The sequence below is a fragment of the Brettanomyces nanus genome, chromosome 2 (assembly GCF_011074865.1).
Source record: "Brettanomyces nanus chromosome 2, complete sequence".
In the NCBI taxonomy this organism is placed as follows: Eukaryota; Fungi; Ascomycota; class Pichiomycetes; order Pichiales; family Pichiaceae; genus Brettanomyces; species Brettanomyces nanus.
Window position 1 is genome coordinate 1,386,941 of NC_052375.1, and position 20,560 is coordinate 1,407,500.

At 41.9% G+C, this 20,560-nt stretch overlaps 3 protein-coding genes across 3 annotated transcripts; 2 read left to right on the forward strand and 1 right to left on the reverse strand.

Moving 5' to 3' along the window:
- Positions 1 to 1,830: 1,830 nt before the first annotated feature.
- FOA43_002638 (uncharacterized protein) lies at positions 1,831 to 4,992 on the reverse strand (the record flags this gene model as incomplete). Its single annotated transcript, XM_038922924.1, has 2 exons — positions 1,831 to 4,323; positions 4,987 to 4,992. The coding sequence occupies 2 exons, from the start codon at positions 4,990 to 4,992 to the stop codon at positions 1,831 to 1,833; spliced, it is 2,499 nt and encodes an 832-aa protein (XP_038778852.1).
- Positions 4,993 to 6,586: 1,594 nt separating this feature from the next.
- Positions 6,587 to 8,044, forward strand: FOA43_002639 (uncharacterized protein; the record flags this gene model as incomplete). Its single annotated transcript, XM_038922925.1, has 1 exon — positions 6,587 to 8,044. The coding sequence occupies one exon, from the start codon at positions 6,587 to 6,589 to the stop codon at positions 8,042 to 8,044; it is 1,458 nt and encodes a 485-aa protein (XP_038778853.1).
- Positions 8,045 to 8,582: 538 nt separating this feature from the next.
- FOA43_002640 (uncharacterized protein) lies at positions 8,583 to 9,336 on the forward strand (the record flags this gene model as incomplete). The annotated part of the gene is made up of 2 exons (XM_038922926.1): positions 8,583 to 8,621; positions 8,758 to 9,336. 2 exons carry the CDS (start codon positions 8,583 to 8,585, stop codon positions 9,334 to 9,336), a joined length of 618 nt encoding a protein of 205 aa, XP_038778854.1.
- Between the last annotated feature and the right edge of the window lie 11,224 nt (positions 9,337 to 20,560).

A 20,560-nucleotide genomic window follows, 5' to 3' on the forward strand; every position in this document is an offset into this window, starting at 1 on the left:
ATATATCAGGTTAATACCAATCATTATCAAATAGTATCATATATGTTTATTTCTAATTGATTACACCTTGTTGATATTGTCACAACACTATTTTTATATCTGACCTTAGTACATTACTTCAATTGGGACAGAGATTGTTATATCTCGATCAATACTAGATTAATATAAGTCTCAATTGACGAATAGTTTGTACATTAGATACTAAGAGGTGTTATTTTCATTTTCTTACTAACCAACAGAGTGTACTCCTGTAACTTATTTTGAGTGGTGTGGTGGGTACCACCACACCACCACACAGCCATGTGTCATGTGATATTAGACATGTGTACAACACCAAACTGGTGGTAACCTATATGTTAAAATCAAGTGTGGCCCATGAAGTGTACTAGATGTCTCGTTAAAATCAAGCTTATTGCGAAAAGAACTACGTTAATATTCATGACTCTTTCTTGTTGAAGGATAATACAAGTATATTAATAATAATTTCCCCACTATTCTAAGATTCACACTCTCTGTCCAGCTTTATCAAAATATTATGGAGTAATTGAAACCCCTGAATGCAGAAACTATATTAAACAGCCCGTATGACCATAATAAACTCTCTCATTTAAAAAACTATCTCTGACCATTTTCTATCTGTTTATATTATACTTGGCTACATTTAGTTAACTTAAGTCCCTAATGTTATCGATTCCCTTTGAGAGTGAGAGACCACGGCGAAATGGCAGCGTTTTTTTTTTCTTCTATATCTTTTTTTCCCGAGGACTTATCTGCCCTAGATTAATTGTCTTCCTAGAGCACAGAAGGAAAATCTTCTGGTTGTCAAGGTTCTTGCAGAAAGCTTGAGGCATAGTTGTAGATGAATATAATTTCTCAATACATTTATACAGCATAGGCTGGCAGAAGTAAAGATATATCTGAAGGCAGCTTAGAGTATGATATAGACTAAGAAGAATCAGATCCAAGAACATGCTGTGACAGGGTCAAAAATAAACTACGAGATCTTTGCACTATGGTAGGCTTATATAGGTATCTACGAGCAGACAAAGAGTACCTTTAATACAACGCAGGCTTTAATTGTAATATATGGGGTAGAATGGCTGGAATTATGCAGATAATGTAGTGTTGAACTCCCACAAACTAATACATCCCAAGACCAGCTATCAGAGGAGTAAAAATAAGTACCTCAGCATGTTGAAAAAGGTATCAAGCACAAAAAAGGGATCATGCCAAAGAAAGGATCAAGTGAGCAAAAGAGATTAAGCAAGTTATATAAAGAACTTGAAAGTACATCAAAAAGATGATACATTGACATCTGATCTTTCTAGTCATTTTATTCTTCTACCATTTATTAATACAAATACTAAATTATATTATACCTATTTATCTATTTTTGATTACGTATTGTTGATATTGTCAATATACGTTTTTCATCTGAATCGGGTACTTTATTTGGATCAGAATAAAAACAGTTTAATCTAGGAACACCGTACATTGGTACCAGCACCAGATTGGACAGACAGTATCTACTTAAGATACGAACAAAAAGTACTTTACTTCTTGATGCAACAAGAAGACTATAGTCCCGTGACTCGTCCTAGGAAGTCAACTCTAAAATGATTAGTCATGTGATATATGCACTATAGACATACGAGAGACTTTTATTCACAGGGAAACCACCGGTAGAATAATCAATCACATATTGTACCCGCTCACCAATTCAATTTAGTCTACTTCAATATCACGCATACATTTTTCTTGCAGTAAGAAGCTCAGTCTTAGGGTATAACTATAATTTCATATAAGTAAATCAAAACAATCATTTCAGCTTCATAATTTCGTAAAATATTCAGTCTTCAGGACTTCGAAGTCCCCAATCAAATGGATGTCATCACTGCTACTACCAACTTGGATCTGGTACTTACCAGCCTCTAAACACCATTTATCTTCGTATTCGTCAAAGTAAGAGCAAGCCTCCTTCAAGTTCAAGCTCAACCTAATAACTTGAGATTCACCCGGCTTCAATTCCGTCTTCGCAAATGCCTTCAATTCCTTGACAGGTCTAATAACCGATGGATTCAATGATGCAACATACAATTGAATGGCCTCCTTACCAGTATACTTGTCACCAGAATTGGCCACGGTGAAGGATGCAGTAACGGTAGTATCGTTAACTGTGACCTTTAAATCATCGTACTTGAAAGTGGTGTAAGACAAACCATAACCGAATGGGAATGCAACTTGGCGTTGCAATTTCTCGTAGTATCTGTAACCAACAAAGACGTCTTCACCGTACAAGACACGACCCTTTTCAGTGTGGAAATTCAAGTAGGCAGGATTGTCCTGGTTCTTGAATGGCCAACTTAAGGACAACTTACCACTTGGAACAACGTCACCAAATAAGACATCGGCAATAGCGTTACCCAACTCGTTGCCACCATACCAGGCATGAATCAAAGTTAGACAGTCTTTCAACCATGGCATTTCAACCGGAGTTCCTGATTGGTTAACCACCACAGTGTTAGGGTTGGCCTTAAGCACTGCAGACACCAAATCGTTAGTCTTTCTAGGCAAAGTCATGTCATTACGATCATAACCTTCACTTTCCCATTCACTGTTCAAACCAATGCAAAGAATAACATTGTCATGAGTCTTTGCGAGAGACACAGCGTGCTGGATCTCTTCTTCGGCATCAATGACTTTGGTGACACCAACTTGCAAAGCACCAGCACCAAGATCGGAAAAGATTTTGGAGGTGATGCCGGAGCCAAATTCAATTCTCACCTTGTAATTCTCACCGGCCTTTAAATGAGTAACGGCAGTCTCCTCAACAGTACCACAATTAAAACAAAAAGTACCTCTAGTCTGATGGGCTCTGTTATCAATCAACAACTTTCCGTTGAGATAGACTAGAGCAGTACCAAACACTTGACATCCAAATTCATAGTCAGCAGTCTCTGTTGGTCTGAAGTCACCTTCGAGATCTACGTAGAACAATCTCGTCTTAGGATCAATTGCCGGGTTGGCATAGTCAATCAAATTAACAAAGGAATGGTTAATGACAAATTCATCTATAGGCTTCTCAACGGACGATCTTTGGTCAACAGGTGTAGGGTAAAAACGAGCTCTAACACCCTTTTTAGATTTGTCCAGGTCGTTGGTCATGTATTCAAAAAGGCCACCTAAAGACTTATGAGAGTGACAACCAATGGTAAAGTCAACTTTATCGACTTTATTCCTGATACCTTCCAAAGGTGTTACCACGTAGTAAGGGTTCAAAGAGGCAGAACCTCCACCAGAATAAGTGTTTAGTGCAACGGCGTTAGGACCAATAACAACGGTGGATTTGCTTTTCGACAATGGCAACACATTTTTGTCGTTCTTTAACAAAACTATACCTTCGCCGGCAATCCTTCTTAGCGTTGCACTCGTCTCCGGGGTGTTGTTCTCTGTATCTTCCAAAGTACTAAGAGACGCTCCATCTTTGGAATCAACAACATATTTGACTAGATCTAAAACATGTCTACAACGGTCGTCAATGTCGCCTTCCCTCAAGTCACCCTCTTTGGACTGAAGCAAATGCTTGATAACGTCCCATTTTCTAAATCTTGTGGGGCCGGGAAATTCAATGTCAATTCCGTGCTGGATGGCTTCAACAGAAGAATAAGTACCATACCAGTCACTCATAATCATGCCGTTCCATTTCCATTCTCCTCTCAAAATCTTCTGAGTCAATTTGTAGTTTTCCGAACAGTGGGTACCATTAACCTTGTTGTAACTAGTCATAATACACTTAGGATCGGCGAACTTTACAGCCAATCTGAAAGGTTCCAAATATATTTCTCTCAAGGCCCTTTCGCTTACAACACTGTTGGAACTAAACCTCTCATGCTCCAAATCGTTACAGACAAAATGCTTGACAGTGGCAGCAACCTTGCCGGTCTTTTGAATACCACCGACAACAGAGGCAGTGGAAATACCACTCAAGTATGGATCTTCACTGAAACTTTCAAAGCCACGACCTCCAAGAGGTCCTCTTTGAATATTTGTGGTCGGTCCTAAAATCACCTGGGCTCCTTTATGATCGGCCTCACGTGCCATCAATTCACCAGCTATCTCCATAAGTTTGGCATCAAAAGTCGATGCCAAGCATGTTCCATTGGGGAAACAAGCGGAGGGAACACCCCTGAAAAATTTGGTTCCTCTAATACCGTTTGGTCCATCACTAACTCGAATAGAAGGAATACCCAATCTCTCGATCTTGGCAGTATGCCAGAAATCGACAGCAGAGATTAGCGATACCTTTTCTTCGGTCGTCAATTGCTCAAGTAAATTGTCAACGTCGAAAGTCATTAAAGAAAGAGAATGGTGTGATTACTTTGCTCTTCTCATTGAAATTAACCCTAGCATTTATGCGTTCCATCACCACACACCATTTTTCCTAGATCGCGGTTCGATTACCTACGCTAACCAGACCTCTCAATATTTTTTAATTGATACATGGAGCACGACTCCCCGCCCGTGGAACATGAAGTCCGATAGTGCAGTTGGGCCATGCGGCTAAAAGAAAAAAAAGAGAGTTCTTTATGCTTTTATTCCGAAGCAAGATATCCTTTGTGAGGCATGGCACGCATCTAATTGCGCTCCGTAAAACCTCCAAGATGCTGGCTTTAAGCATACAGTATATTTAAGAAAAAAATATATATTAAAAGCTGTATTCCAAGATACATTCAGCAAGGCTTGGCAAACTCTATATTGAGGCCGGATACAATCGGAGTGCCCTTATGAATTTATTGTTCCGGCAGAAATTTGGCGAATGGAAAGTAGGTGAAATAGCGCTTTCTCGATCTTCAAGCAACTTTCTCTGATCCGGAAGACACTTTAGGGATGACTCTGCTCCATTTTGCAACTATCGCCATTTAACAGCTCTGTAATCTGGTGGGGACACACGTGCGTGATGGTGGGGGAAGGGGGCTTGAAATCCACTGACATGGTATCAGTTTTCGGTTAATTGAATTTATGGAAAAGAAAATAAATAGATAAATGCATTGTGCTTCTCCGCGGGGTTCGGAAAATGTTTCTTCCGTACTTTTTTTTGCGGGGAAGCATGGCTCTTTGACTCCGGGGATACGACACGTTCAAATTCTACAAGAGTCCGGGTGAGAGTTGTCAGAGACCTTTAGAACAGGAATATTAGAATAAAAAAGGAACAAGAGACAAATTGACTGTTGTCGAAGACCTCTAGAACAGGAATATCAGACTTGCGAGCTTTTTCTATCCTAGATGCAGACGTACTGTAACGGCATGGTGATGAAAACAAAGGCTTATAGTAGAAGTTAAAGAAGCCGTTGCGCTGATTCAACTAATTACTTCAAGAGGTTGGAGAGAACATTAGTGACACCAGATCGTTGCCTAATATTCACGTCGGGATGGAAACCCAGCATATGATTTACTAGAAGAATGCTGTTCGGACTGGCTACTTAGATCAGCAACGCAACTGGCGTAAACTATTTAAAGTGCTCCTGGCGAGTACTATCTCAAATATCACATTGAATACATTATTCGTTATAGCTATATTGTGTACTCCTGGTACTCACCGAGGTTGAAGAAGTTTACGCACGCATAGACAGTCTGCCGCTTTGACTCCACAGAGTTGATTGCCACCCAATTGCTGCCAAACAATTTCAACACGCGGTCAAGACCGTTGATATTATACTTGGCAGTGCGGTCCAAGATAGTATTGGACATTCGAATAGCGTACTTCTTGCTGAGAACCTTCTCTAGCGCTAAGTTCAACTCATCGGGAATCGTGGCATAGTTGTCATCAAAGTCCTGTAGAGCAGCCTTCAACAACTCCGACTGCTGATAATCGACGTAAGAGTCCGGAGTCGTTGGTAAAAGCTGTCCCTTACCCAACACCACATAACCCCTGTTCTCCAAATAGTCTACCATCTGCTCATGAGTCAAGTTGGATATGATCCGCTTTGATGCCTTCACTTCAATGATTGGCACATCTCTTTTTGCCACAACAAGGTTGACTAGTTCGTCTTTAGTAATTCCTTTAGGCACCTCCACGTTCCTCACCGTCAAAAAGAGTGCTAATCTGGCAGGTTCCCAACTTTTCAAGAGCTCCTTGAGCTCAAGCTTAGATCCTGATGCTGACATTTTAATTTATTGGTCTGTTCAATTCAACTGCCTTTGGTTGACTATTTTGTTTCTTCAGCTGTCTTTATTTGGCAACGCATTTACCTTCTTATATTCTCCAAGGATAGTTAGCGAGTGCGTCACTGCCAGATTAAAATATTACGTAGCTCCTAAAATATTTTTGCGGGCAGCCTTTGCCCATCGGTTAAGCAATAGTCCGGAATGAGCCGCACAGCGCACACTCCAGCCGTTAATTAATACATTGAATCTTACGAACCTCGGAGTTGAGTAAAGAGAAGGAAAGACTCTGGAGTAATTTGCTCTTAGATATAAAAATGGCTTTTTACTTTCGAATGGTGCTATGCGGATCCCGTGTTCATCATCTGGGTAATTATCAAGCTAGTATCTAATTTTTTCAGATTTATTAAGGTCATAGCTTATCATGGAGTCTTTTGCTCAATCAGTGCTAACCGCCGGACCTAACAAGGGTCCCTGGGAAAAGTACAAGTTTTCTCCGGAGTCGAGAACTGTCTATCCGACCAAGGTGTTTGCAACCGAGGGAGTGGTGCAACAGGCCGATAATTTGATCGGTAACAACTCCAACGTGGCTTATCTCAAAGGTGCAGGAGCTGCAATCTCTTTGGACTTTGGTTTCAACACTTGCGGACTGTACTCTGTCGAGTTCGGCCCGGACTCTGATCCAGAGCAGTCGGTGCATCTTGCATTCTCCGAGACAAATAAATTTGTCGACAAGGATAACAGTGATCGAAGCATGGACTTTTTGATGGTCGACAAGACCATCGAAGTGCCTGTCAGCGAGGGTGTGTACACATGTCCATACGCTCAACAGAGAGGTGCTTTCCGTTATCTCACTATTTCAACAAGAAAGCCAGGAAAAGTTTCTATCAGAAAGATCTACACCAAAATGAACAACATGCCTAGTCTTGGGGACAACCTCAGAAACTACTCCGGCTACTTTTATTCGAATGATGAGTTTGCCAACACCATCTGGTATGCCGGTGCATATACAATTCAGTTGTCCATCATTCCAACCAGAAGTGGTAGAAGAATGGATGTTGTGACTAAGCCTACAGGCTGGAGCAACGATGTGATTTCCGGTTTTGGTCAGGAGGTTTTAGTAGATGGTGCCAGAAGAGACAGAACTGTCTGGTCCGGCGATAGAACAATCTCACAGTTCACTGAGTTCATCACTTTCAACTCTAAGGCTGCCGAACTCTCTACTGACTGGATTTTGGATCAGCAAACTGAAGAGGGTGAATTCCCTTACGCATGTAATCCGATTCACATCTACGGTTCTGATATGTATCATTTGTGGACTTTAAAGTCAATCTATGATACCTTCATGCTAAACGACAAGTCCATGACATGGTTGAGAAATGCATGGGTACAATTCAAGAAGGGTATGGAACGTACCTGGAAGCAGGTGGACGAGACTGGAGTCTTGAAGATTGTTGGCCCATTGGATTGGGGTCGCACACCATTTGTTGGCCACCCTATGTCCATCAATTGTGTTCTTCACACCACGTTGATAGACGGTACTAAGATTGCAGACATTTTAGATGACCCTGCAACCAAGAAGTTGTACGCCGGAAGAGCAGAAAAATTAAAGAAGAGTATCAACGAGTTCTTCTGGGATGACAAGGTCGGTGCTTTCAAGGATTCCGATGAGAATGACATACACTCACAGGATGGAAACGCCATAGCAATGCTATTCCATGTTGCAGACAAGAACAAGTACGCAAGTATTTCGAAGTACTTGAGCACCCACTGGACTAAGTTCGGTGCCACTGCTCCTGAAATGCAGAACTCCATATCTCCATTTATCTCCTCTTTGGAGCTACAGGCTCACACTGATGCTTTGGGCTTTGCCACTGTCTAAAAGGTTCCAGCGCTGGTTGGAAGCGCCACAGTGACGAGCTTGTTCAAGGGTACTACTGGAAGCATGTGAAAAAGACTCGAAAATTATCAAGGTTGAATTGAATGGACAGTCTGTCAACTTTGATATGCTGCCAATGGAAGACATTTGATGATGACGTCAGTGGACCAAGCGATGCGTTAGTTTATTATGCCTGATTTGTGAAAAGTGTACGACCGTTACCTGCCTGCCCTTATATCCTTATGCCCGAAGATTATCCTGACTACTGCTTCTCAGGCAGGACATAGTACGCTATGATGCATGACTCACGGAATTGATCGGCTTGATGAGACTATTCAAACATTTCCTGTTCAGGCTGAGCAACAGTTTGTTGATGACTAACTACTGTCTGAAGAATCCATCTAAAATATCTGAGTCTAGTACTTACGCAGACTGCTTTAGGAAGAAGGATCTCAGAAGGACTATGATTGTGTCTCTTAGTTTCTTCATGCAGCCATGGAGGGTGTTTCTTTCGTCTCGAGTTACTTGATCATGTACTATTATGAACTTGTCAGGAATTTGTCCCGATCGGTCTTACCAGGTATGAGCATTTGCTTTGGTTCGCCTGTGCATTGTGGATCAGTGGAATGGCATATATGTGTTTCAATTGCCTACCCTTATCCTTCGAGTCAACCTTCTCAGGGTCAAGTATGACTGCCACTTGATATTCAATTTAGGCTGAGCATTTGATGCTAACTTGTTTGAGTCGTACTTACTTTGGAATCTCATATGATTTGCTCAGTTTCATTGCCGGAGTTACTGACGTACTGATGAACTTGCAGGCTTCGATGACAGTTGTCTCAGTGGTGCCTCTTATGGTCGTGTACAACTTTTTCTATCTTGAATGTTTCCATTGGACTTCGATTGGTGCGGTCATATTTTGCTGGCAGAGGGTTTCATCCGTGAGTTTAAGGGCAAAGACTGTGGCTATCGGTACGATAGTCAACTATGCCTTCCAGTGCATGTGGAACTTTGTTTTGCCATACATGTTCAACCCTGATGAGGCAAATATGGGCTCAAAGATCAACTTTATCTTTACTGGCTTCTCCCTCATGTCTATATTCGTCTTCTACTTTTACCAACCAGAAACTGCTGGTAGATCGTTTGAGGATGTTGACGAGATGTTTGCAGCTAAGATTCCTGCTAGAAAGTGGAAGAACTACGTGACTGAAGCGATGACGGAGAACAAAAAAGCGTACGACGATATGAAAGGAGTTAGGGTCGAACATGCAGAAAATGCTGAAGACGTTGTTTAGTTACTATATTGCATTTGTTTCTCGGTGTGGAATAATTCCCTCCTTTTTTTTTACATCCATATGAATGATTACAAAATGATTTATGAGTGATAAGGATGATCCCGACAGAATGTATACGCCACTAGTAAAAATCAAAGTGAAGGGATCATGGACGAAACACTCCACGTTAAGTATCCAGTCACTCTCCAGAGGGACCTCAAAATCCCAACAGGTAGTTCCTAACCCAGTTTCTAAATAAGTATATTGAAATTATTGTACATTCTTTTTCGCTTATATTGATGAACACAACACGACTGGACCTGAGTAAGGAACTTAGTATGTTGACCAAGTAAGAAAGAAATTCAATTGTGAGAGCTTGTTAATTGAACAATCCTAAACAAGCAACAATACTTGATATTGATATAGTGTTGAATCATTGCAACTTGATGCGCCTAGTGCTATATATAAAATTGAAGCAGATAGTCATCCAGCATACATTTTTATCCTTTTCTATTGTCAAAGTATAGGTTACTGGGTGGTAAAATGTATTGTGAGCTCATATCTGGGCAGATGCATTACTTGAAGCAAAATATGTATTTTTAGAGTTGGTACAATAGTATTGGTTCGACAAATAACATCTACAATAGATACAAAAAGGAGTTAGCACCTATTGAACCGACTAAGAGACTACGGTCCCGTGACCCATTTTACAAATTCGGTTTGAATGTAAGTCTTATGCGACAATAAGCTCGTGCACCACATAAATTTGGTGATAGCGTACCTGTAAAGTTTAATGTAACTAATGGAGTTTAGTCGATACGTTGTTAAAAGTAGGCCCTATAAGCAAGGCCACTTTATTAGTCGAATTGAAGGTGTTGCAGCATCCGACATGCACTTTCATAGAAGTTCTTATTAATTATTAGCTACTGGCATATAATCGAGACATGAAGATGGCAACCGTTCAATTCCTTGTATGGACTATTTGGGGTAATTATGCTACTATTTGGCAGAAATCTGTGGGGTCTAATGTCATAATTCGCGTAGCGCGCAGTACTTCGGAAATAAGTCACAGGATGATTCACCTATTGGTTTCTTTTTATTTCTCGGTAGAGACGAAGATTTTCCGAGGGCCGAATTCCCAATTAGGAAACTTAAAGATATTTAGAATTAATGGGTACACTCTCTCGTAAGCTGATAGTTATATCATCCCAGAGTGGTTCGATTTACTGGTTCTCTTATTTAAAGCTTCTTACCTCAGTGTCTTTATTGTCCTCATTGGAAGTCGCAACTTATCGAGGTTCGATATTAAATAATACTAAGATATATTTGAGAGAACAAAGTGAAGCATAGGAAGTGGTAGTGACTTAAGATAAACGCTGAGGATTTGAAGGTGATAGCTGTAGTAGAAGATGAGATATGATGAATGTGGTGGTGTGGGGTAAAACAAAGAAGCTGACATGGGATGGCAGGTAATGTACATATGGTGTAGGGATGAGTATAAAATAGATTTACAGAACGTCTTTACGCATTTAAAAGTGAGTTGGAAGCCAGATGGGACGCGTGCGGCTATATTGCGGAGGTGGTGGGTGACTGAGTGACTGACTGAGTGAAATGACTGAACTAGACTCTACGCTACAGGCTACTCTACGCTACATACTCTACGCTACATGCTACGCTACAGGCTACAGGCTACATGCTACTCTACGCTACAGGCTACGCTACATACTCTACGCTACATGCGCTACGCTGCATCTTCTGGGGGAGGGACAACGACAGACTGGAAAGCTCAAGAGAACGAGCGGACTTGGAGATGGAAGAAAAAAAAAGTGATGGGGAGAGAGGAAACTCGAGTGGATTAAAGCCTGTGAGAGGACGAAAAGTGATAGGCGGATGGGAGAAGGAAGTGGGAACTCGAGTAAATTAAACACTAGAGAGGAGGAAAAAGTGATAGGTGGACGGAAGAAAGTTTTGCGACGGATTGACGCGAGTTGGGAGATGGAGAGGGAGGGAAGGGATGTCGGAATAGAGATGGACGACTACACGAAGAATACAGAGAATACGAGTAGTTCACTTCCCTCACGCACGCACGCACACACACCCGTCCCACACACGCACGTCGAATCTCAGAAGGGAATCGACTGAAGTGGATGGAAGTGCAAACGGAGCTTGGGGAGGGAGATGGAGACTACACAGAATACACGTAGGTGGTGTAATAGAAGACGAAGGAATTGATGTTAGGGAGATTGATGCTGGCACAAAGGCTACAAGACTACACGAAGACTACACGTAAGCTTAGTTCACTGACGCACGCTCGCACGCCCGTCGAGTCTCAGAAATGCGGATTGGCTCGAGTGGACTGAAGATGGATGGTGTAAGGAAAAGAGAAAGCCGAAGTACAAACGGAGCTTGGGCGAGCTAGACGGAGGAAAGGAAAAGGAAATAATCCGGAATAAAGATTAAGGAAAGACTACAAGACTACACGAAGACTACACGTAAGCTTAGTTCACACCCGACACTCACTCACACCCAACACTCATTCACACCCGACCCTCACGCACTCACACCCATCCCGTCAAGTCAAGTGAAACTTTCAGGGAAGTAGTAGACGCGTAAAGGTATTTGAGCATTGACCCTGGATTTGTAACTACAAAGTAAAGTTGACGGTGGATTAGTGCACTATGAATTATCATTCTCCCCGCCCGACCACTACCGACTAACCACAAACCCTCACGCCCACACACCCACACACCCACACACACACACCCTCACCCACACGCCCTCACGCACATACACCCACCCCGTCGAGTCCCGTAAAGTTTTAGAAAGGTCGTGTATTCTTCAGAGCTCTAGTCGACCAGGCTCATTCCGTGGAGTCGGCAAAAAGTCGGACGCGTAACGCATTGCTGAGGATGGGGTAAACAAATCTGCTGGTGGTAGGGAAGATGAGTCAGTGGAGTCCAGAGGCTTTGAGGAGGATGGGAATGGATACTGTGGATTGGTAGAATTTGAAATAAAGGTGTACTTGACTAAATCAATAGACTACGAGAAATAAAATCTTCTCCCGCCAGACCATCGACGAGTCGCGTAAAGGTATTTGAGCATCGACCTTGGATTTATAGGCTACATAACAAAGTGGTGTATCTGACCCTGGATTAGTACACTATAAATTATAATTCTCCCCGCCCGACCACTACCGACCACACACCCACACACCCGCACGCCTTCACGTCCTCACATTCACACGCACGCCCACATGCCTTCACGCACACACACCCACACCTTCGAGTCCCGTAAAATTTTCAGAAAGGTCGTGGATTCTTCAGAGCTCCAGTCAACCAGGCTCATTCCTTGGAGTCGGCAAAAGTCGGACGCGTAACGCATTGCTGAGGATGGGGTAAACAAAGTTTGCTGGTGGTAGGGAAATGAAACCGAGATGGATACTGAGGATTTGTAGACTACAAATAAAGGTGCGTTTAGAGACGGATCAGCAAAATACATAAAGGTTTTAAAGGTGTCAATTTGACTGTCAAATCAGTGCACTACAAAAATAGAATACTCCCCGCCCGACCACCACCACTAACCAACCGACCACAAACCCTCATGCCCTCACGCCCTCACCCCCGTCGTCCTAGAAGGTCTTGTATTAAGAGAGTCCGTCCGTCGATACTGCCAGAGTCACCTCGTTGTGCGTCGGCTTAGTTTGGAGAATGCCAAGTACGAGGTGCATTGCTGTGAAACGCATCTATTTCCACGCCATTTGGGGTGTGCGACCAGACTTTACCACCCCGAGACTACCCTTAAACTGCCTGTGGAGTGGCGGTTTAAACGTTGATACCAGCACTACATGTCACTTCTCCACTGTCACTAAGTCATCTAAGCACAAGTCGGGTCTACTCACTGGATGCCCCGTCATTCCGAACCTGCATGAACGTAGCCGGCACATGCATGAATTTCAAACGACGGTGCGTCGAGCGCCGAGGTCGACTGGTGGATATATAGCGACGTTTCCTGGTTCACGGGCTGTTGAGTGAAGCATTAGATAGGCGATGGTTGGCTAGACCTGACTAGGCATGTGCGAATCAGAGTTTGAGTCTTCAAGAAATGGAGATTGGCAACTGGAGTTTGAAATGAGTCTACCCCGACCATTGAATCTTCCGTTCCCCTCAGAGTCATACTTGGGCACTTCTTGTCTTCAGTCCACTACGAGTCCGATGTCTGAGTCTTCAAGAAATGGAGATTGGCAAGTCTCCAGAGTCTACTTTGAACACTTAGTCTTCAAGTCCTATTGCAGTCTACTGTTTGATATCTTGAATCTTCAGCGCACTAGAAGTCCAAAGTCTGGGTCTTCAAGAAGTGCATTGGGTTGTGCTACACGGAGTCAAGACTATATGCATGTTTGCGAGTCCGCCATTTGACTGTTGAATTTGATCATCGACTTTGAATATTCAGTCCACCACCAGTCCAGAGTCTGAGTCTTCAAGTGATAGATTGGAGATTGTCAATGAGTCGTTGGTGTGTACACTTTGAACATTGAGTGTGAATACTATATGCAGTGATGTTGCCAGTTGTCAAGTCCAGACTCTGAACTCTTCTTATCCTCAAGTCTTCAAGAAATACATTGGGAGTTCGTCAAGTGGTGTTTGGAATGGGTCTACTCTGACACTTTAAGTCTTCAAGCTTCAAGAAGAACATTGGGTTGGTTGTATCTACACTTGGTACATTAAGTGTGAATACTACTGTTGTGATATTTGAGATTGTCAAGTCCGCACTTTCAACACTTGGAATCTTCCGTTCCTCTACTCTTTGAACTTTCGAGTTTTCCGTTTCCCTAAGAATCACACTTTGGGCACTTCTTGTCTTCAGGAAATGCATTGGATATTGGCAATGGGTCTGTGGTGTCTCCACTCTGACCACTTTGAATCTTCCGTTCTACTTAGAGTCACACTTTGATACTTTGACACTTCGAGTTCTCAAGAAATACATTGGAGATGGCAACGGATGTTTGAAATGGGTCTACTCTGACCATTGAATCTTCAGTCCACGCCCAGGGTCTGCTACTGCACTGGACGTTTGATTGTCAAGTTGAGTTCTTCAGCCTATTACAATTTCCCCTTCAGCCTCAACTAGTGCACGAGATTGGCATGCCTCCGTCATTCCGAACGTGCATAAACGCAGCCGGGCACATGCATGAATTTCAAACCCGACGGTGCGTCGAGCGCCGATGGTCCGATCGATGGATATATAGCGACGTTTCCGTGGTTCACTGGCGATTGAGGTTCAGTCACACCAAGTTAAATATTGGATGGGTTGCTACACTGTCAGACTTTGATCGTCGACTGAATCTTCAGTCAAAGTGTGAGTTTTCAATCCAAAGTCTGAGTCTTTAAGCTTCAAGAAGTGCATTGGGTATTGGCAATAGGTTGTGGCTAAGCTGAGTCTTCAAGCCTATTGCGGTGATGTCTGCAAGTCTACACTTTGACGAACCCCAATAGACTTTGAGTTATCCGTTCCTGTAAGAGTCACACTTTGACCCTGGGATCTTCCATCCTTCACTCTTTGAACCTTTGAGTCTTCCGTTCCACTGAGTGTCACACTTTGGGCACTTCTTGTATTCAGGAAATGCATTGGATATTGGCAATGGGTCTGTGCTGTTTACACTTTGATCACTTCGAGTCTTCCGTTCCACTGAGAGTCACACTTTGACACTTTCAGTCTTCAAGTAATACATTGGAGATTGGCAGTGAGTTGGTGGCGTCTACACGTTGACACTTTGAATCTTCAAGAAAAGCATTGGGTGTTGGTATTTGGGTTGGTGCGGTTTACACTTAGTACACCGAGTCTTCAAGTACTACTGCATTGATGTTTGCAAGTTCACACTTTGCGTCTTCAAGACATGCATTGGATATTGGTGTGTGGTGGTGTCTCCACTCTGACCACTTTGAATCTTCCCTTCTACTTGGAGTCACACTTTGATACTTTGACACTTCGAGTTCTCAAGGAATACATTGGAGATGGCAACGGGTGTTTGAAATGGGTCTACTCTGACACTTTGAATCTTGGGTTCATCTATAAGTCCAGAGTCTGAGTCTTCAAGAAATGCATTAGGTTGGCGACTACACGGAGTCTTCAAGTCCTACTGCATGATGTTCGCGGTTGGCAAGTTTACACTTGAATCTTCAGTTCTACTGTTCTTTGAACCGACAGGTCTTCAGTACAAAGTCTGAGTCTTCAAGCTTCAAGGAGTACATTGGGTTGTGCTACACTGCGTCCTCAACTACCAATGCAGTGATGTTTGCGGTTGGTGAGTCACGTTGACTCTTCAGTTCTACTCTTTGAACCTTTGAGTCTTCCGTTATATTAACGGTCACACTTTGACACTTTCAGCCTTCAAGAAATACATTGGGTTGACGGGTGTACACTTGGGTACACGTGCAGGGATGTGCAAGTCCGCACTTGACTATTTGAATTTGATCATCGACTTTGAATATTCAGTCCACCAGTCCAGAGTCTGAGTCTTCAAGAAATGGAGATTCGCAAGTGTCCAGAGTCTACTTTGAACACCTAGTCTTCAACCACCAATGCAGTGATGTTTGCGGTTGGTGAGTCACGTTGACTCTTCAGTTCTACTACTCTTCGAACCGTCAAGTCTTCAATTCACTGCAAGTTCAGACTTTGCGTCTTCAAGAAATACATTGGAGCTCGGCAACGGGTGTTTGAAATGGGTCTACTCTGACCATTGAATCTTCAGTCCATACCAAGTTCAGAGTTTGAGTCTTCGAGAAATACATTGGGTTGGTGTCTACACTTTGTACATTGAGTGTGAATACTAGTGCTGTGATGTTTGAGATTGTCAAGTCCAGATTTGAACTCTTCTTATCCTCGAGTTTTCAAGAATTTCACTTTAAATATTGGCAATTGGGTCGGTGCTGTTTACACTTTAACACTTTGAATATTCAGTCCACTACGAGTCCCCGCTGTCTGAGTCTTCAAGAAATGCATTGGGTTGGCGTCCACACTTTGAACACTTGGGTATCCGTGCGGGGACGTGCAAGTCCGCACTTTGACTATTTGAACTCCAGTAGACTTTGAATATTCAGTCCACCAGTCCAGAGTCTGAGTCTTCGAGAAATTTATTGGCGTTGACGTCCAGACTTTGAACACTTAGAGTGCAGGGATGTGCAAGTCCGACTTTGGACACTTGGGGTGCAGGGATGTGCAAGTGACTTTTCACGCTTGGGGTGCAGAGATGTTGCAAACCGTGCAGGGATGTGCAAGTCCGACTTTTGCACTTGGGGTGCAGGGATGTGCAAGTCCGACTTTTGCACTTGGGGTGCAGGGATGTGCAAGTGACTTTTCACGCTTGGGGTGCAGGGATGTGCAAGTGACTTTTCACGCTTGGGGTGCAGGGATGTGCAAGTCTGATTTTTGCACTTGGGTACCCGTGCAGGGATGTGCAAGTGGTCCAGAACCTTCATATAAATGTTGTTCATAATAACATGCCTCAAAAATAGCAGTGAATAGTTTCCAAAAATGTAATCCCTAAAAGAATTCCCAAAGAATTCCCAAAGAATCCTTCAATCTAGCAGCAAAGGCGGAGTGGATGTCAAAATAAGGACTACAAAATTCAAATTTCGTGTTTGGTCGCCCACACCACTACTCAGTCGAACTCTTGGCAACTTAACTACAGTTGATCGGACGGGTAACGGTGCTTTCTGCCAGATATGATCGTAGCCGACAGACTTTAAACCGACGTCGGTGTGAGATGAATTTTTCTCATCAAAAATCGATCCTTGAGATGCACTGAAAGTGTAATGGGAAGGTGTGGTGGATGTAAGTGCACCAGTATGAGCAGAAAAGATAGAAGAATATACCAGGGCATGTAGGTAGCAGAAAACTAGGCAATGAAATGTTACCAAATATATGGAAGATGAATTAATAAGTAAATGGTATAGAATATAGTGAATAATTAGGAAATCAAGAAATATAAATTTATTGAAAGACAGAGACATATAAGAGAGGAGTATGAAAGTAGAAAGTGAGTAGATAATAGTGTGGAGAAATGGAGGCGAGCAGATAGGGATTGGATGAGATATAGGAAAAAGGGATTGGGGACTCTAGGTGGTGGGGAGCCATTCGAACCGAAGCATAGAGAAAAGAAAGTGAGCGAAAAGTGGGAATCGTTCAGACTCTGTAAATGGGAGGAAATATTTGGACGAAGGTTCGCGAAAATTAGTGGAGGGTTCGAAAATCTTAAAATGGAAAGAGCGGGGCGTTTATGTAAACAAGGGCGTTAATGCAAACAAGGGCGTTACGTAAATGGTGAAGAAGTTGTTAGTGTGATGGGTCTTTGAATAGTGAAGAGTTGTTTAACATTGACCTATAAGTGTAAGTGACGGAAAGTGGAAATGGGGAAAGTGGAAATTGGAAAAAGTGGAAATCTTTCAGACTTTGTAAATGGTGAAGTAAAATACTTGGACGAAGGTGAAAAGTTTGTCATGGAAACAAGCGAACGCGATCGTCTTTTCGCGATCATTTCTTTGCGATCGTTTCTTTTCGTCGTTTCTTCGCGATCACACGTTCAAAAATCGGGATGAGCTGGCGCGACAAACATGGAATCGATGAGCCGATTGGCAGTTTGATTTCTTTTCGCGAAGGGCTGGAACGATGAGCGTATGGATTATTCTTCCGAGCAAGTCGTTCGGCAGATGCCATTGTTCCTGTAAACGAAATGCATTTGTTTGGGCATTCGATGAGCCTATTGGTGATTCGTTTAGGGTGATAAATTTTCGGAACTAGGAAGTGGCTATGCAAATTAATATAAGTACCATAGAAAGTGCAGTTTCGACATGCAAATATGAGTACTGGGAGTGAACGAGAACTATTAGAAGGTGGGATTAAGAAACACTATGATGATTAGCAATTGAGTAGGTAGAAGGAACTACCATTAAGGGACTGCAGGCACTTAGCAATTCAGTTACTTTTGGGTACCACTGGGAACTACCATGAGAAGCAGATTGCAGAACCATTAGCAATTTCATCAATGCCATGACTACCATGAAGGAGCTGCAACACCTAGCGATTGAGTCGATGCCAGTTAACGTGAAGTGGAGATTGCAAGAGTTTAGGAATTGAAATCAATGTCAAGTACTACCGTGTATGGTCAATTTCATCAATGCCACGACTACCATGAAGGAGCTGCAAGAACTTAACAATTCAGTTACTGTTAGGTACTATAAAGTGGAGTTGCATGAACTTAGCTATTGAGCTCAATGTCAAGTACTAGTGTGGTGGTCAATAAACTACTTTGAAATGGTGTCGCAAGAATCATTAGGAATTGGGATCAATGCCAGGTACCACTAGGACTACCATGAAGAAAAGTTGCAGAACCATCAGTTGCATCAATGTCAGGAACTATTGAGAAAGGTGGTTGCAACACTTGGTGATTGAACTAATGTCAGATACTACGAAGTGGAGATTTCAAGAGTTCAGCGATTGAGATCAATGCCAGGTACTACTAGGACTACCATGAAGTGCCGATTGCAGATGTATTATCAGTTGCATTTGACATGAGGTATGTGTGGTGTGCAAGAGCACAGCAATGAAATGATGCAAGTCTATTTGCAATTTAGTTTATGTCGATTAATACCGGCAAGTGATTATTGAGAAATGGTGAGACGTGCAGATTACAGAACTATTGGCAGTTGCATTTATGCCAGGACCATCGATAAAAGGTGGTTGCAACACTCAGCCATTGAATTGATGCCTGGACCGTGAAGTGGATATTGCAAAACTTGGCGAGATCAATGTCAAGTACTGCTGTGGTGTGGCCACATTGAACTACTTGGATGTGGTGCAGTAATTGAGCTATTGATATCAACGTCCATGTCGAGATACTATAAGAACCACGTTGATCTATTGGGATGTGGTGGAAGAACTTAGTAATTCAGTTAGTGATAGGTACCATTAGGAACTACCATGAAATGCAGATTGTATAACCATTGCAGTTGCACTTGATATTAGTTACTACCAACAAGTGATCAAACTATGTCAAAATTGCTGGAGAAATAGGGAGTTGCCGCTTAGAACATGTCTGGACATCACAGTGATTGGCTACTGAGGAGTTGAAATATACTTTGTATAAGTATCAGAGATATTTGTAGGATCATTCTGTAAATACTTTGGGGTGATTTGCTAGCAATTTGTTAGCAACTAATTTGGTTAGTGTGTTACATCTATTCATTTATGCACGTGTCTAGTCGTATTCATTGTCCCAATTGAGTTGACTCATTAAGGTTCACAAACTTCCGCATAGTACTTTGCGTATGGTTGAAGCCGAAGGGTTTGAAGGTTTAGTTAGGTGTATTCAGGTTGCAGTCCTAATCAATTGAGAAGTGTCTTCCCTTTATGAAATCTGATAAATGTCTATCGATGGTGTCACTTAATGGTAGAGAATGGTTTGAAAGTAGATATTCAACACCGTTATTAATTCACAGGTGACTATTTGAGGTAGGAACGATTTCTTAGAAATGGATTTTGTTAGCATTGATTTTGTTAGGGAATTGAGATTTTACATAATTCAAGATCTAGGTTTTGTTAGGGATTAAGTTTATTGGCCAATAATTTTGTTAGCAAATATAATTTAGTATGAAATTTGAGAGAATAATAGTTAGGGATAGTATTTTGTTAGAATTAATTTATCAAACTCAAAGATATTTGTAGCGACAGGGAAATCTGTTAGGATTAATTTACAAATTCAGAAAGATTTGTAGCGAAACTGGGAAATCTGTTAGGATTAATTTACTAAGTTCAGAAATATTTGTAGCGAAACTGAGGAATTATTTTGCAAGTATTAGCGAATTTATAGGAAATTATTTTATAAAGTTTTAGAATTTTGTTAGCGAATTGGTAATAAAATATTTCTTAGAATCTCAGAGATATTTGTTAGCGAAACTGAGATATTATTTAGCAAGTATTATTAGCGAATTTATAGGAGATTATTTTATAAAGTTTTAGAATTTTGTTAGCGAATTGGTAATAAAATATTTCTTAGAATCTCAGAGATATTTGTTAGCGAAACTGAGGTATTATTTTCTAAGTATTTTGTTAGGAGTCATTTTTGTTAGCGAATTTGTTAGGAGTTATTTTTGTCAGCAAATTTGTAAGGGAAATTATTCTCAAAATCTCAGAGATATTTGTTAGCGAAACTGAGGTATTATTTTCTAAGTATTTTGTTAGGAGTCATTTT